The sequence below is a fragment of the Plectropomus leopardus genome, chromosome 18 (assembly GCF_026936395.1).
Source record: "Plectropomus leopardus strain MGB_pleo_1.0 chromosome 18, ASM2693639v1, whole genome shotgun sequence".
NCBI classification, from domain to species: Eukaryota; Metazoa; Chordata; class Actinopteri; order Perciformes; family Serranidae; genus Plectropomus; species Plectropomus leopardus.
In genome coordinates, this window is record NC_142193.1 from 7,995,584 (window position 1) to 8,013,461 (window position 17,878).

Here is a 17,878-nt window from a genome sequence, read left to right on the forward strand (position 1 = left end):
GGCAGCAGCATTATGTAGCTAGATTACTTCTACAATACCACAAACAAGATAGGAGGCCTAGTGGAAGCAGGAATGTAATTCTGCATTTCTTTTTTGATGCACCAGCATTTCCACCTTAACCAGTAATGATGAGATGCGTATATTTTTGTTTTTTGAAAAATATATAGTGCTTTCATTCAGGTTTTCTTCTGCACATATTTTCAATATGCATAAAAAATAGACTTATTGTGGAGATCCCACACACAAGAAAGGTCAGTCTTTTTTAGTCATTTTCTGTTTGCTCTTTGTTTTCACAAATGCACATAGCCTGTGCAGTTTTATAACGTCACACATTTACCATTGAAATTACAGATAATTTTTGCAACAATGGGTCCTTGATTTCAGACAGGTAGACCTAAGCAGACTTCTCATTTACATTCAGCAACCTGAAATAGAAACTGCTGATTTTATCAGCTGTAGCCAGATAGCTAATTGATTTAGCTCCATGAGATGCTTTAAGATGTGGCTCAGTGGCTGGCTTAGTAATTTTCCATCTGACCCGACTAAAATGTCGTACGCACTTGACGTTTCATACGTGATGCACACATACTGAGGATGAAGGCCAAATCTTTGTTTGTGGTCTGCAGCTGACTTTTTGATGTTTCCAGCTTTTTCTTTTTCAAAAGAAGAAGCCTGTAAAATGCTGACCGACAGAGGCTAAAGGTGTATATTCCATGCAAAAATTGTCACAAGTATGATAAGACACCCTGTTTGGCCTTATTTTACATACTGCTTCTTACTTTCAAATAATATTTTTCAGGTTGTTTGTCCATTTCATTCTCACAGAAGCAATACCTCAAGAACACATTTAGGGAGTTTCTTCAAATTTGGTAAAAGCGTCAACGATAAACTGATTAGTAGTCAAAGGTCACTGTGTCTTTGTTTCTATGTTGTTTTCATGGATGCAATATCTCAAGATGGCCTGGGGGGAATTTTCTCAAATTTGGCACAAATGTCCACTGGCACTCAAGAATGAACTGATTAGAATTTGGTGCTCAAAGGTCAAAGTTATGTGACCTCACAAAACATGATCTTGGCCATAACTGCTAATTTTGACAAACTTTCACACAATTGTCTAATAGGATATAATAATAAAGTGATGACATTTTTTATCCAGAAGGTCAAAGGTCAGCTTCACTGTGACATAATATTATGCAAAAAAATCACTTTTTTGGCCATCAGCATCATATCTCAGGAACAGAAGGGAAAATGTTTGATCAGACACTGAATTGGTGACACTAATCTTGGTTGCCCACTTTAAATCTGTGCTGATTGTATAGATCTTCTGTGCTGCTGAGGGTAGATGTAAACTATAACAGCAACTTGACTGGTTCATTGAGGCATGCAACCATGAGGCAGTAATTCTTGTGTTACATAAACCCCCAAAATTATTATAGTTAGTTAACCTTATATGCTAAGGCTTAGCCTTGGCGATAAAGCTTGGTTGCAACTGTAGATAGTATGCTAGTTAGCCAGACATGCTACCAATTACAGCTTCAGTTAAAGCAGACAACCACACACTTTAATCCATTTCTTTTATACGTTGGTAAGTGTACTTTTTGCAAAGAATGAAAAAAAGATACTTTCCTCAAAGCTTTTGAGATACTGAGAATGATTCACTAGGTTAGCTACGTTTAGAGAACAGTCAGTGTTGCATTTTGTCAAATGGTGTTTTGCCGTGATCATGTGCGCATTGCCTTTCTATCTATTATCTATTTAATGGTGCTGTTCTGTAAATCTAAACACGGAAAATCTAGTTTTATGAGACCTGGTTAAATTGTTGTCAGGGTTGAATGCAGTTTGGTGCGGTTTTCACATCTGCAACCAACTTTGACATATTTTTCACCCAATATTTGCTTTCTTTAGCTGAACTTTATCCCTGCTTTAAAATTTATTTTCAGCCAAAAACAAACTTTTGGCTTCATCCCTGCTCCACTGCATTAGGTTACCTAAGCAGTGGGTTAATGTCAACTCCATCCCGCACATTTTCTTTCTGTTGTTGTCTCTGTATGTTACTGTATGTTTTCCTTTCAAACTCCGTAACACCATGACCTTCGGAGAGATGCCTCAATAAGAGGAAAGACTTAATGATATGGATTAAGAAAAGATTAAAGGATGAGACCAGGATCGGAGCGCGGATGTCAGTAGTCGACATGAAAAGGCCGTAATGACTCTTGCAATAGATGTAGGTACAGTAAATCTGAGGATTATGCCGAATGACTCATTGTGTCTACATTCACACGTCCTGCTCGATGTGTGTGAATTTGTGTGTGTGCGACGCAGGCCCGTAAAGCCCTGGCCGACAGGCAGAAAGATCTGGAAGTGAAGACTCAGCAGTTGGAGATCAAACTCAGCAACAAGACGGAGGAAGACATAAAGAAGGCCCGGCGGAAATCCACACAAGCAGGTCAGGAGTCACACAGTCACAGCAGCCATGTTTGGAGTAGTTTATTTCTGCTCTATTTGAACTTTATTTGTTATCAATTACCAAATATCTTACTAAGACACAAAACTCAAACAAAAAGTAACCATCACGTTTAGCTAAAGTTACGGGTAACTATAATCTACTTGATTTTGTTTGACCTGAATCAGAAATTCCTATTTATTCTGGTTTTGCATTTTTTTTTGATATATCTTAAAGGAATAGTTAGGAATAGACATCTTCTTTGCTTTTTTGCCACGAGTTAGATGAAAAGATCGATACCCCTCTCATGTCTGTTCAATAAGTGCAAAGCTACAGCTAGCAGCAAGTTAGCTTAGCTTAGCATAAAGACATTTAGCCAGGCTCTGTATAAAGTTTTGAAAAATCATCACAGCAATTAGTCAATCTGTATAAAAATGTAAAAGCAACCACAAATATATGGTTTTACAGTTATGTGCTGGACTGATTGTTGGTTGGAGCCTGTGACGTTCTGTGGAGTCTCTGCTGGTTTCCTGGCAGCTTCGATTTAGGCCAATTAAACAATGTAAAACCAAATGAACTTCACATGACAACAACCATACTTCATACTCCACAGTTAAAAACACTGTGATTCATCATTTAAAGACGTGAATATCCACAGGCAACACATTCTCACTCTCAATTCGTCAAATATCCACACTTGCCCTTGCCCACATCAAACTATAACGCTCAAGGTAGCCCCCCAGTATCAGCTGGGGACGCTTAGGGATGAAGTGCAATTCATGCTCCATACATGCATTGTGTCTTGTAGTAATAATAGTAGTAGTAATGTTAGTAGTTGTAGTGTTTTTACTGTCATAACACATTATACAAATAGTGTAAACAATATAAACAGTATAAACGAAATCAACCCCTCCAAGAATAAAAAGAAATTATTCAGACTGGTAACCCTCAAAAATAGTGTTGTTGTAATTACACATTTTTAAATTCGTATTAGCATTGTTCCACAGTTTTACCCCAACGAAAGGAATGCATCTTCTTTTAATCTCTTTTGAAGCTTTTTGTACACCAAATTTACAAAAACTTTTCAAATCATATTTCCCCCTATAACAATAAAAAAATAAGATGAATTTGTAAACAGTTTTTTCTCCGGACATCATTTGCATTATTTTATAATATCAATAATATCAATTAATACCAAATTGTTAAATGTCCTGTGTTGTGATTTTAAAAACAGTTCAGTGGGATCATAGAAACTCACCTTATTAATGATACACCAGTATGGCTTTTTTTTTTTTTTTTGCAGTAAGTTTCAAAATAAATTTCTGTTTTTATAGGAAGTGTGCCACTCCCACTCATTAAATGCACATAGAACAGAGGAAAAAACGTCCCGAGGTTTCAGCCATAAACATACATGGTTAAGTTTGGGGGGATAAAGAAAAATCAGAATTTGGCTGAAAATAAATACATTTGTCACTAATTTTAAGTAATGTCACATGACAAACGGCACTAGCATGGCACACTACCCTAAAATAATTCCTTTTACTTTTAGTGTCACCCAGTACACAAACAGCGGTCTTTGGGGTTAAAGTCCATAGTTTGTTTGACCATTCCAGCTCCTCTCCCTCTCCCTAATGCGGATTTTCTCAGTCCTCATACTACGGCAGTTGCCGAAGTCTGCGTAAAGTGAATTCAGAGATTTGTTTCAAAACACATTCTCAATGTTGGAAACTGATTGTTGAAAACACGTTACAAAGACCCTTTACTATATTGTACTGCATTGTGGAGACAGAAGGTCCTGTTTTAAGATTTATTGGGTCGGCCTAAAACCAAAACTCGATGATGCAATGGAGCTATACTCAGCATAACCCCGCTCCTGACAATGTAGCAGTATAAAAATGAGAAGCATCATTAGCATAGTCCCAGTATTGAGCGTGGCCTCCGCTCCTCCAGCGGACACGCCCCCAGCGTTTCACATCAGAGAATACTGTGCATTTTGACCTTCTTTTAGCTTCTGACATTGAGGGCCACTGACCAAGCATCAGTTTCTGATTAGTTGGGAGAGAAACCAGGTTGCCACAGGAAGAAGTTATGGAAATTAAAAAAAAAAAAAAAAAATGATGTCAACATTTTATTTTAACCTTTTTATAATTAAAATAAGAGGCTCCATTAGCTGCACTCTTGTCTTTTATTTAAATGAATTAATGTTTGTATTTCTGGCTTTTCACAGAGGAAACACTTTACCGCTCCTTTCTATTTTGTGCTAGAACATTTAATTTAATTTGGTGTCAGGGTAATTTGGTTTTATATTGTGCAATTAGTTTAAATTGTAGAAACTAGAAGGACGAGCGTAGCAAAGACAGACGTCCTACCTGAGACACACTGTGTGACATTTTAATAAGAAAGAAGATGAGTTTGTGTTGTAATTGTTCTGCTTGGGCTTCAGCAGAGAGAACAGCAGCGCAGGAACTTATCTGGTTCTGGCTCTCTTCCCCTCAGTAGATTAGTCACGGTCCACAGCACTAATCAATGGCGCTCATAGTTACAGTTAAATTATGTCAGCCTTGTGTCGGTGATCAGCGCCGATGCCTCAAGGTTGGGCCAAATGTCATCACGGCTCACTGCAGACGCTGCCACAGAGGGAGATGTGTTTTTACCTTCACAGCATGAATCTTAATGAGCTTCAGTCAGTCAGGTTTATCTTTTACTATCCCAAAATGTCATGTTTTATACCGAGAGCTGAAATTTTCCACAGTGTTTGACTAATAGACACAAATTAAAGAGGAACTTGCATCTGATTTTTGATATATGGGTCGGAGACATGATAAGTAGAAAAAAAGAAATCTGAAGATTGGAGATTAAAGCTGATTTAAAAATAGTAGTTGTCAAACCAAATCTAAGATGTGTTTCATGTTTGTCCCAGAAATGTGCAGTGTTGTGGGCAAAAGGGAGTTTCAGCTGTCAGGAAGAGTTATTTTAGATTTGTTTTGATTTAAGAAACAGTTTGGCACATTTGTTGTGGGGAAAAAAAACATCCCAGTATATTCAAATGTGATTAATACTATAGTCTTTATACCTTAATTTATGCTGTAAAACAGCCACGATGACATATTCAGATCCACATTAGACCATGAGTGGATTGTGAGCGCCCTCTGCTGGTCATCAAGGGTTTTGCACCACATATATCACAGATTATACTATCAATTATAATAGTGACAGACATGCTGAGCTAATGTAACCTTGTAAATACTGACTTTTGCTTACTTGTGGACTCACAGTCGCCCTTTGTTGACCTCTGACCTCTCCTTTATATTCGTATTCTCCAGGAGATGAACTGATGCGCTGCGTGGATCTGTACAACCAAACCCAGTGCAAGTGGTTTGAAGAAATGGTCACCACCAGCATGGTAAGATCTTCTCTTTGGACAGAAGATTCATCCTTTTATTCTGTTTGGAGTCAAAAGAAACTCTTAACCCTTTGAAACCTAATTTGGCTTAATTTCTTCCAAAAACATGGGAAGAAGGCAATGAACAACTCAAGAAGGAATGGCACAGAAATAAGAGGGAAAAAATAGTTGAAGCTACAAGAAAATTACCTGAGAAATAGCACCAAAAAAAACCAAAAAAAACACAAGGGAAAGTTAATTAATTGTTCTATAAAATAATTTTAAAATATATAATTATTATCATTATTTTCTACCTTTTTTGAAAAAATAATCTTGTAAATCTACTAATTTCTTGTCATTTGCAGGACATTTCTTGCCAAGTTGCTTAATGCTTTTTTCACCCATGTTTTTGAAAGAAATCTAGCTAATTTTCTCAAGGTTCAAGGGTTTACTTTAAATACTGAAATCTGTCTGAATGCAGCACAGTTTAAAAAAATAAAGATGTCCATCCAGGTTTTAAAGAGTGAACATTGTTTTTGGCTTTATATTTAATGACCTTTCCTAATTTTATGAGAACGACTTATAAGTCTAATCCTGAAAGGACACCGAAAAGGGCACGTTGGGTCTGTTTACTGTGTCAGAAACCTCAGCTTGTAAATCCAGTAAATTAAAGTGGATTTTTATCTGTGAACAATGTTTAAAGGACAATAGAAGTGTGTTCAGATTCCTGTTATTGTAGTGTTTAACAGAAAGAGATCCAACAGGGAATTGACCCCATAAATAAGTCACACTGCTCATTTGCTCTTTGTCTGTAAATGACGAAAACTTTATCATGAGTATCCAATACAACATAAAACATGAAATATTCGATGTGATAAAAGTATAGTAATAATAATAATAATTTCCATATTCTTGCCTTCATCAAATGTACAGCTCAATTTGTGTCACCGGATTTTTTTTTTTTTTTTGCGTATGTGGATTTGACGAGGTGGTACAGTGCACGCCAGAATCAAACATACATCTTTTTCCTCTTACCTTTAGTGCTGTTTATCAGTCTAGATAGTTCTGGTGTAAGTTGTCGAGATTTCGGTCGCAGAGATGTCTGCGATGACACTCGGCTTGCGGTGCTCAAAGCATCAAAATAATACATTTGAAAAACTCAAAAGCGATTTCTCCAAAACTTAGCAACTCACACCAAAACTATCTAGATTGATAAATAGCATGAAAGGTAAGAGGAGAAATTGATATCTTTGATTTGGGGGTGAACTGTAGCTTTTAAAGCTGAAAAACAGTAGATTTTACTCATAAAATTAATGTTAGTAGACATACAGCTAATGTCAACGAAAAGCAAGGGTTAACAGTTATTCTTTGTCGCTGACGATGGATTTTGTCTTCCCTCTGTTTCAGGAGCTGGAGAAACTGGAGGTTGAACGGATCGAATGGATCCAGCAGCATTTACGCCAGTACACGACTCTGCGGCACGAAACGGACATGTTCAATCAGAGCGTGAGCACCTTTTTTCTTTCTTTTTTTGTGCATGTGTTAAAGAGAGGGATGATCACTCCAGTATAGAACATGAGTGTTGGGTATTCCCCTGAACACAGCCCTTGATTTTTGTTTAGATTGAGATTATTTGAATTTCTCATTTAATCAGCAAACCATTACTAGATGTACCAGCGGCTGCAGCTGGTTTTGTAATGATTTGCGCGCCACTTCCTGTAAGTGTTGGATGTTTTGACAGAGTGAGCCCTGCAGTCACTGCTTCCTTCCCCTGCCTTTCATCCAACCCACTCGCTGTCATCACCGTGTGCCTCAGAGAACCCACCCAGACACTCCGATTATTAAGGAGAGGGAGAGTAAACCCTGTAAATCTAACGGGACGTAGTCTGTCAGATCTGTGGGAATAACAAGAGTGCTTCTCTGTGTGAATCTGACAAGATAAGCTACTCAGAGATGATACACAGACAAACCGGAGAACAGCCTAACGCCACGATCTGTCAGCTCAATGTACAGTTTAAGTTTTACATCTATTTTTCATTATAACACTCACTGACTGATGTTGAGGTGATAAAAATAAACTGAACAGATGCAAATGTTTTATGTTCATATGTAGATGGTGGAGCCAGTGGACCAGCTGCTGCAGAACGTGGATCCAGCCAAAGACAGAGAGCTGTGGGTGAAAGAGAATAACACCGGCGAGATTCGGCCGGTCGATATGGACATATAGACCATCCTGACCTGGGATCAGCCATCCTGTCTTCAGCATTACAACACGTCCACAGAGTCCCAGAACCCCTCTGATGACACTGATCCAAGGACAGTGCATGTTCAGACCGCTGAGCGCTGCTCATCCTCTCTCTGACTGGAATCACAAGAGGAAAGGTTCAAACTTAACGCTGTCAGGAAACGCTAACGGATCAAAGTACCAGCATGTTCCTTCTAAATTTTAACCCTCTTATAACCAACATTAGCTTATTGAATGCCATTTAACATATTCTGCTGTTTACCTGTTGTAAAGTTGACACTATTAGAAAAAAAAGTATTTTGAATTGTTTAGTTTAGCTTCGATCTACACTTTTCACAGTTTGAGTGAACCAAACTACAAAAAAAAAAAAAAAAAAGTCTGATTATTGATATTACCTTTATTTTAGATACGGATATTGAAGCCTATTGAGATCTTAGACTGAATATGAATATGATATATTTTCATATTTTGCTGGTTCATTTTCGGTGGAAATGCATGTTTTGAATATCTTGCTTTTTCTGTATATGGAAAGCTGCACAATTTGTGGAACCATGATGGTTGTTTTTGGTGTAGTTCACTGAATTTACACAAGGTATTCTGCATCTTGTAAGTGACAGAATTTCTGAGCTTTCTCAAACACACAAAAAAAGTCCGTGTACAGCGTTAAAATCCAGTAACCTCAATTGCTTAAAAAACTACACACATACAGTGTTTAGGAATGTGATTTTGATTACACTCGCCACAGCTCAAAACACGTGGGGAGATCAGATTTAGGCCAGGGTCTATTTTGGATCAGTCCGGAGGAAAAAGGTGGTCCAAGTTACACTGAAACACCTTTTAGTGCCTAACGGTTATATACCTGGAATGTCCTTGACATATTCTACTCTACTGCATCAGTGTACATTTGTACATACAGGCTAGATGTATTTTGCTGTCAGATGTTTAACAGGCCCAAATGATCTTTGAGGCCGATGAGGTGTTTGTACTGTACAATGTTGTTTGTTTTATTTTTGGTAAATGTACAGAGAATATCTTTACGATGGTGGGCAAAAGCAGAAAGCAAAATTCAACAAAATCAAACACTCCAAAAGAGAATTTGTGACATGGATTGATCTGGCTGTAACTTTATTGATCAATCCAGTCATTCCAGTTGCACAACATTTTATCAGAGACTGCATGAACAGTATGTGTCTATGTTTACATGTGTGTGTGTCTGTCTTTGTCTTTACATTTTCGTTGTGGTCTCTCTGCTCTGGATTTATTTGGATTATTACCTTTCTGTGGCCGTTCGTTTTTAACGTCTCAAAAGCACGAAGCCAATCAAATAACAAAAATCCTAGTCCAGCTGCCAAGCACAAAAAAAAGCTATTAAAAAAATCTACAAATGCTTACTTGCCTTATCACCAACTTTAATGCGTAAAGTGCATTACATTATTTCTGTGTTAAATAAAGAAAAGTCATCTGTATTTCAGACTTTGCTTTAAACCCAAAAGGCTTCATGCACAGGTTTAAATAGCATATCTGTTGTAGAGGTTTTATCAGTGTGTCAATGTTGTGCACTAAATGTAACAAGTTATTATGTTCCAACTAAATGTTCAACAGTTTCATGATGACGTAACGGTTGAGTTTACTGCCCTCTGTGATTAACATTTCCATAACGTGCATTCAATCCGATGTTCCCGATGTTTTACGAATGTTTGATCATAGGTGACCTCTGTCCAGGCAGTGTGCTGTGGAATGCAATGTCCAAAATAAATCTCCTCTTTGAAAATTTAATATCACGGTGTGTTATGTAACGCGGGAGATTTCGGAAATTGGGAAGTATTATTTTCATGGTTTTCAGCACACACACACACACACAAATCTTCCCTCTCGGCTGAATGTTTGATCTGTAGTTTGATCTGGATGCAGTCCAGTAAAGATTGGAAGGGACAGTAAGACAGGTGGATGGACACTAGTACAGCGAGTATTCTGTCCAGGTATTAACCTGAGCCCAAACAGGCTTTAGAACATGATGGGGTGCCAACCTTCACTTTAAAAAAACTGTATTTCTGGCAACTTTGTGGGCTCAGATTCCATACTGAGTTCTTATGACACAACTATTTATATAACTTTCTAGAATAGTGTACTCAGTAGTGTACAGGTATATTTTTTCTTAATTTTTGATGATTGAAACACAGCAGAGGTAACTCTTTCTAACACAGACAGAAATCTTTGATCCATTTGATTCATTTGTAAGTGGACTTTTAGCTGTATTAACCCTTTGAACCCTAGGCAAATGTGTTTGATTTCTTTAAAAAAAAATTATTTAAAAAAATTAGCCACAATCAGCCAAGTCAGGCAGGCAAAACTCTCGGCCTCTGAAATGCTCCCGGTGTGGTAAGACACCGTGCAGCAATCGGTACAAGTAGGCGGTATGCAGTGCAGCTGCATCCAGTTGAATTTTCCCTCCTTACAGTCAAGATGGCAGCGAACAAAAGCAGTCAACTTATTCATCTCGTGTCGTGCCTAATTTTAGTTAGATTCATGACTTATCAGGTATGAAATTAATTTGTAGATGCTCTAGTTCAAAAGAAGGCCTAAAATTTGTATGGATGTTGGTTTTTCAGCCAAAACAAAATGTGGCCTGCAACGGACATCCTTGTTTTTAGCTGAGCCGATTTACGAGTAACTTGGGCTCCCCAACGCACAGTTATGAGGAGTGAAGAATCAGTTAATGACATATGAAACAGTCAATAAAATAGTTTTATAAACAATTGTGAATTACTGCAACCACAAACAGTGTACAGTCATAAATTTGCAGACCAGATATTAGGCTGATGGGTCCAGTAGTTTGCAAGATTAACTGCAGACAGACACACAAATCCACACATTTTACCAAATACGTGATCCCATCCAGGCTTACGCATGGTGGAGGTAACTATAGCCTATTGCAAAGAGAAATTACAAAAAAATATCCCCCTTTTCCACCCAAACCATTTTTGTACGCTCTCTTTAAAGTTAGTTTCGCAATAGTTTAATGTGGAAGGACATGCATTTGAAACCTTCATAAGCCTCAAGGATACACAAAGCTGTAGAAAACTCCACAGGATACCATTAAGTAAAAATAGTTATTTAAAAAATTAGACAAAACTACATAATCAAAGTAAGCACAGGAGTTTTCTTCTATCCTTGATTACCCATCCATCCAGAAGGCCAATATTTACAGTACACTGTTGTCATTGCTTAATTTCATGCTTACAATAGCCAGTATTTTGTCTATGCTTTTGCACTGATACATCCATTATTACATATAGCTTGATTAGACGATTTATAACTACATAAAAAAAAGCTATCCAGCAATGCATTGTTTACTGTGCCAAGCCCACATTATCCTTACTTGACACTTGAGTAAGGAGGTTGTCTCAATTGACCTTCAGCTCCTAATAGGATTGGCAGGCGGATTGTTAACCTGAGCCTAATTCCTCTCATAAGGAGCTCTCGTCCCGACTTTCTCGCTATCAACCTAATGAATGAAACCAAGTGTGAACAAACATTGCTGCTACGCTGCCAGACATGACAGAGTAAAGTGGCTGTCTGGGAAAAGCTGGGATGTGAACACGAAGGGTGGAAGGGGTTACCAGGAGACGTGTGATACCTCCAGCTTTACCGATACAACGGCCAACATGAATAGCGCATGGATGTATAAAGAGAACTGGATAAAGCACTGGAGGCAGGGCCCCTTTCATTCCTATTATAGTTACACAGTGGTGCATAAAGCCAAATAAGCTTGAATTCCACAACATGAAATTACCTGGACCTTTAATATCATGGGGCCAATAAAGTAAATGCACTAGAAACTTTCAGCAACGAGTGGTTAAAGGCAGCTAAAAGCGGCTAAAACTGGCTCAAAAATTAGCAAGAAATGAGTGAAAATTAACATGAAAAACACCTTAAAATAAGAAAAAAGAAACTTTTTTAAAAAGCACAACAAATTGACCTAAAGAAAGAAAGAAATACATCTTTGCCATAACATAATTTTAAATATATAATTAAGAGAATTATAAATACAGTTTCCTGGACCCATATACCCACACACACACACACACACACACACACACACACACACACACACACGTATGACACACACACATGTATGTATATATATATATATATATATATATATATATATGCATTTTGTGGGACAGTTCTTGTCAATAGCTCTTATGTTCTATATAATGTTTTTGAAAGAAATCAATCAAATTTGACATCTGAAATACGTCTGAATGCAACACAGGAAAACTGACTTCGATCCAGGTGTTAAAAGGTTAAAGCCGGTTGTCTCTGTTTCAAACTGTTTTGAGAAATCATATTGTTCAACCTTGAAACAGTAGCAAAATGGTGTGCACCATTTCCAGATTGAACTTGTCTTGGGTATGAACAGGCTAAAACAGAAGTTCTGCACTGAAATGGAAATTCAAAGGAAAAGATACCATAGTATTGTTGTAGGAGAGGCCAGTGTATCAACTCATGTTTCCTTCATTACTGATAACATATCATGCTTATTTTATGATTAATGCCATATATATACTGTACTAAATATTGTTCCTTTAATTGATTTCTCGATACAAAGACAAAAACACAACATTGGCTGTTTGCTATGACCAAAAAATAAATGAAATAGAAAAACAGAGAGACATTGGTCAAGCGGAGAAGCAGCCACATTGTTAGAATGTAAACAAAGAAAAGAGTCTTAAAATGACATAAAAGGGCTTTTTTTTCATTTTTGTCAATATCTTAATGCTTCTTCTCTTTCAGCTTGTCTTTGATTTTCTGAGGTTCGTCGTATTGTATTAATCGCAGGATGTCCTTGTTGTCCATCACACCCTGAATGAATTCTCCCTCTGAGATTTTATCTGTGAAAAGATGAAAATCAGCAAAAGTAGAACAGCATTAAGCCACGTGGGTGCTTGTGAGAGTAAAAGCTTTAAAGCAGATGTTAAAGCTGGTTAATGAGTTGCGAGTTACCGTTGTCTTTCTTCCCGAAGAATTCCCAGATTTTTTCCGCCCTCTTCTCTGGCGTGTTTTCATCCTCAGGGAGGTTCTTCTGGTCATCAGCAGGAATCATGTTGAATATCGACTGCAGGAGAGTAATTTTGAACATGTGCATTCTTGATTTCATCTTAAAATATGCACAAAATAATATCCTAAAGAATCGATTACTTTAAAATTTTTATACTAATGCTAAAAAATCTGAAAATTAATCATTTATCTAACATTTGCCTGTTCCAGATTCTTAAATATGATGCTTAGCTGCTTGTCTTTGTTTTGCATAAAGTAAAATTGAATATATTGGGGATTTGAGTTTTGTTTTCTGACTGAAAAAGCACTTCAAATGTGAGATATTATGATGGAAATTTATGCCATTACATGGTATTTCAAGAAAATGATTGTGTAGTAGAGCCTGGTTTTCATTCTGTCTCTAAGAGATTAAAATATTGTATATTTTACGGGATATTTTATGGGAATAAAGGTGTAAAGAATTATATAAACTGATAAATTACCCTGCAAGCATAAAATAAATACACCAAATTAGCAAATTATCACCGTCTTGTTTTCGGTGTTTATTCATGGGCTTTTGGAAAGAAGTCAAATGAAAGTCAAAAGTTATTAATTACTGCAAAGTTCAAGAAAATATAGAATCTGTGATATACGTCAGGTTGTGAGGAGTAACTATAGATTATTTTCACAGTCGTATTTAAAGAAGAAGGTACAAGTACCCGAACAATCTCTAGGATTTCACTTTTGTTGATGTTTCCGTTCCCGTCCACGTCGTACAAAGCGAAGGCCCACTCCAGCTTCTGCAGAGTCTTTCCTCCGGATGTGAGGTGCAGAGCGACAATGTACTCCTTAAAGTCCAAAGTGCCATCCGCGTTGGTGTCAAAACTCCTGAATACGTGCCGTGCGTACTCTGTGGGGTCTGCGTTTGGGAAGAAGCTGGCGTAGATGCCTTCAAACTGCTGCTTGCTGATCTTCCCGCCAGGACACTCCTTCAGGAAGGACTGGTACCAGGTGCAGAGTTCGGCCTCTGAGTATTTGGTGTTGGACTTCAGTTCCTCCAGGAGCTCCTTTGACAATGCGCTGCTTTTAGTATTTCCCATCCTGCAAACTGATTCTCAAAAAGGTGAAACGTCTTCTTCTCCTTCTGTCTTCTTGCTTTTCGTGTGTTTGGGGTTAAAACCTCTGCGGCACTTGTTCGTGTCAGTCTGCCTCGTATTCACGCTGGTGGCCCTAAAGGTGCTGAACAAGATTATAGTCATCACTACCTAAATCCAGACAGCTGTCTTGAAGATTAAGGGGATAACCACGTCACACCACTATGACACCTTTTTGAAGACAGTTAAATACTGTAGGTATAAGCAGAGGATTAAACACAACAGGTGGCTAACACTTTAAAGGTCAACATCTGGGAGGCCTTTTATCCCTTTTGCAGCATTATTGCATAAACTGCAAACCCATCTGCCATCACTCGACTCAATACATTTATGCAATATTAGGTTACATTGGACAACACATAATTTGAAGCTGTCAAACTTTTGTATTTTACTACACATCACATAGATTTGCCTTCAATTTAGCCACTTCATCCTGCAACTTATCCACCAACTGCCACTTTTTAAGGATGTTTTTCTTTAAATTTAAAGGTGTATTATGCAGGATTTTTGGTTACTTTTTAGCCTCATTCTAACGCCCACTAACATCTGTTTCTTTAATGCAAAAGAAATGCATACAATTGGCATTCACATCCAGGTCAAATGACTCTGCAGTAGTCATAGCCATGTACATGGCTTTGCTTTACTGGCAATAGGAAAGCTGTCTATTTCCTATTTTGTGTGTTAACCCATGTTTGAAAAACCTGCATGCACATACACATTTTTGGTGGGAAAGGCGTATTCACTATATTTTCATCTTTCTACGCTGTGCTTCCAGAAACTGTGAATTGACCTTATAAGTACGATTTCAGTCCACATCATAAGTATGAAAATAACTGAATTAAAAGGATTTCCAAAAGAGAAAATGCAAAACAAGCTAATGCCACACAACACTTTTATTTTTATTGCAAGTAAAAAGGTTTTGGGCAAGTCGACAACTTTCTGAATTTAAAGGAGTTCCCCCAGGTATCTATCCTGTGTCCTGCTCATGTCGATAACCAAATCTTATATTGTAAAACTTGAACTACTTTTGAACAACTGCAGCTTGAGTTTAATAATCTCCAACAAACAGTCTGTTGTTGTTTTTTTTAAATGCAAGTAAAATTAAATTCATTTTGTTTCCTGAAAGGAGACAGACATATGATTGCTTACTTGGGCAACTGGGCAACAATGATGATAAACTTTTTTACTAGATGTGCATTTTCATTTATTATTGGTCACTTCAACTTCTTTTATCACTGCACAACACGGGTCTTGATCCAGCAGACTGACAGTGAAGTTGTATTGATACAAGGCACAGACATCACCAGCACCAACAGTGCAGTGAGGGATTCAGTCCAGGCTGGCCGGACGCTGGGGGTCGTGGTGAAGCATCTTTGTGGTGTGGGCTGCTCCTCCACAATGAATGGGATGAGATTATCTGTCTCCAGTGTAATAGTCTCAAGCCAGATTACAGGACCATCTGCTGCAGTGGTGCCAAAACCACACCACAGCGAGTGAAGGCAATTAATAAATTGGGATGAGTGGGATGTGCTGTGTAATGGTTATGTCAGTATAAGCCAAGATAAAAACTATAAGACAGAGGTGTTACTAGTCCTAATAATCGTAAAATCCTCCACTGGTGGTGCACAACATGATGCTTTAAAATGTCTGATTTATGCACATTTTAGATAACAGCATTCCGGTGTACTAAGAGATTTGCATGAGACAGATTTTGAGGATCAAGTGGGGCCAGCTGGTTTTCCTCTACCAGCGAATGGATATTGTTGTCTTATTTTTTTATGTTGGGAGAATCTATCTGAAACTCTGCATGTCTACTTTTGCAAAATCAGATTAGGAAACCCTAATCATTGTTTAGTCTTCTAAATATCATCACATACCTTTATGTAACCACATAACATTTAGGTTTTGTAATGAAATGCACAGAATGTCGAGCATCCCTGCCCCCGGGGAAACGGCAGAATCTCACATCTGTTAGTTAAATTCCGATAAAATAGCTTTAACTCAGAATGAGTTCCCCCTGGCAGGTATTTGTTATGTAAAAAAAGGGATGAGTCAAGGAAATATTCACTGCACAAGAGGCTTACCACTAAATCGAGTGTAACACTAGACTTACTTTTCCTGTGTAGTGTTTACATTTTTATTACATGGGAGCTAATGTTCAGAATAATCTCTTTGTGTTCAGGGAAATTACTCAGCGAGATGCTGGCCACGACTCAAAGTAAGCGCTCTCAATTTGAAAGGCAAATTTACCTGAGTCGACATGAATAATAAATCAACATTCACTGATGCAAAAGCTTTACTTGGAAAGAGTAAAAGACTCTATAACGTCTCGAGTATGTTTGCACACATCAGGCCCTCAGACACATTGGTTCATTGCTTAAAGATGACATCCTGTGTCTGGGCCTGCAGACAGCCCATACAAAAACCTGATATATGGCCATATGTGTAAATACATTTTAAATGCTGGGACCTATAACTTTACATATATGGACATAATTGAGATTCAGATATTTGTTTCATACATATATTCAAAGTTATATGTGCAAACAAGCAGTAAAAACTATTTAAAGTCTCTCATATATAGTAGACTATATGTGCATCTACTAAATTCACATATTTTTATTCTCTGGTTGATGAAATCCATTTTATCATATCAAATTTTATTTTTTGTCTTTATCTAAGAAATTAATGTTCATTTTTTACTATATAATGATATATATATATATATATATATATATATATACACACACACACACACACACACACATATATATATATATAATGATATATAAATCATCTGTATAACTCGTAACAGTTTTCCCAAGGAATGTTTTTGGGATATTAGGGACTTAACATGATAAATTAGTTGGAAATTGTGCCTTTGCATACACACTTTCTGGTGTCAGCATTGTTCTGACTGCATGAATAGTCTCTAAATTTTCAGTAAAAACTAACAATCTGCAGAGAAACATTTTTCAGGAGCAGAACTCATATTTTTAAAAGATTGTTTCAAATAAAAACATGTTTTTCAACATGTAGCTACCTGAATTTTGAATTGTATGTCAGTTGAGTTCTAAAAACAAAACAGAAGTTATTTTCAGACAGTCATATATTTCAGATTTGAGGATTAAAGCTTGGAGTTTCATCTTCAACCTTGGAAATCCTAAACTGAGAAGATATAACTAAAAAAAATGTCATCCTGGCCGAGCTCAGACGCCTCTGCTGCATCAGGTAAGATGGACTCAACACACATCAAATTTTACACTCAGCTAAATGTCTGTGCTTTGAAAATTCACCAGGGGGACCAATTTGTTCCCACCAATTAAGTCTTAAACTGGTCCTTTGATGTAAGACATGACAGTCCAGCTCTGAGTCAAATTCTAGGCACACAGTCTGTACAAAAAAAGACCATTCTGGGAAAATATAGACTGAATCACAATGTTTGTTTACCATAGAAAACCATTTTCACTAACAGAAAATGGAACAGTGCTGAGCAAACACTACCTCAACTGATTAGTTTTTAGTGACCAAAAAAAAAGAGCCACCAAAAAATTCTCATTAGCAGTTGAGGTGTGCACTATATGAAGAATATTTTTATCACTTTATCTTGCCAT

The 17,878-nt window shown here is 37.3% G+C and overlaps 2 protein-coding genes across 4 annotated transcripts in view; one reads left to right on the forward strand and one right to left on the reverse strand.

Annotated features, from left to right (window-relative positions):
- The window catches only part of LOC121957196 (growth arrest-specific protein 7), a 46,070-nt gene extending 36,224 nt beyond the window's left edge, over nucleotides 1–9,846 (forward strand). For all 3 annotated transcript variants that reach the window (XM_042505724.2, XM_088091182.1, XM_088091181.1), the window contains 4 exons: nucleotides 2,323–2,446; nucleotides 5,767–5,846; nucleotides 7,233–7,331; nucleotides 7,939–9,846. In XM_042505724.2, coding sequence (XP_042361658.1) covers nucleotides 2,323–2,446; nucleotides 5,767–5,846; nucleotides 7,233–7,331; nucleotides 7,939–8,052 — 417 coding nt within the window. In that variant the 3' untranslated portion in view covers nucleotides 8,053–9,846. The remainder of the gene's footprint in view (nucleotides 1–2,322; nucleotides 2,447–5,766; nucleotides 5,847–7,232; nucleotides 7,332–7,938) is intronic.
- A 2,799-nt stretch (nucleotides 9,847–12,645) lies between these two features.
- Nucleotides 12,646–14,342, reverse strand: rcvrna (recoverin a). The gene is made up of 3 exons (XM_042505653.2): nucleotides 13,830–14,342; nucleotides 13,078–13,189; nucleotides 12,646–12,965 (listed from the first exon to the last, which is right to left on the reverse strand). The coding sequence occupies exons 1-3, from the start codon at nucleotides 14,208–14,210 to the stop codon at nucleotides 12,847–12,849; spliced, it is 612 nt and encodes a 203-aa protein (XP_042361587.1). The 5' UTR covers nucleotides 14,211–14,342; the 3' UTR covers nucleotides 12,646–12,846.
- Nucleotides 14,343–17,878: the final 3,536 nt, after the last annotated feature.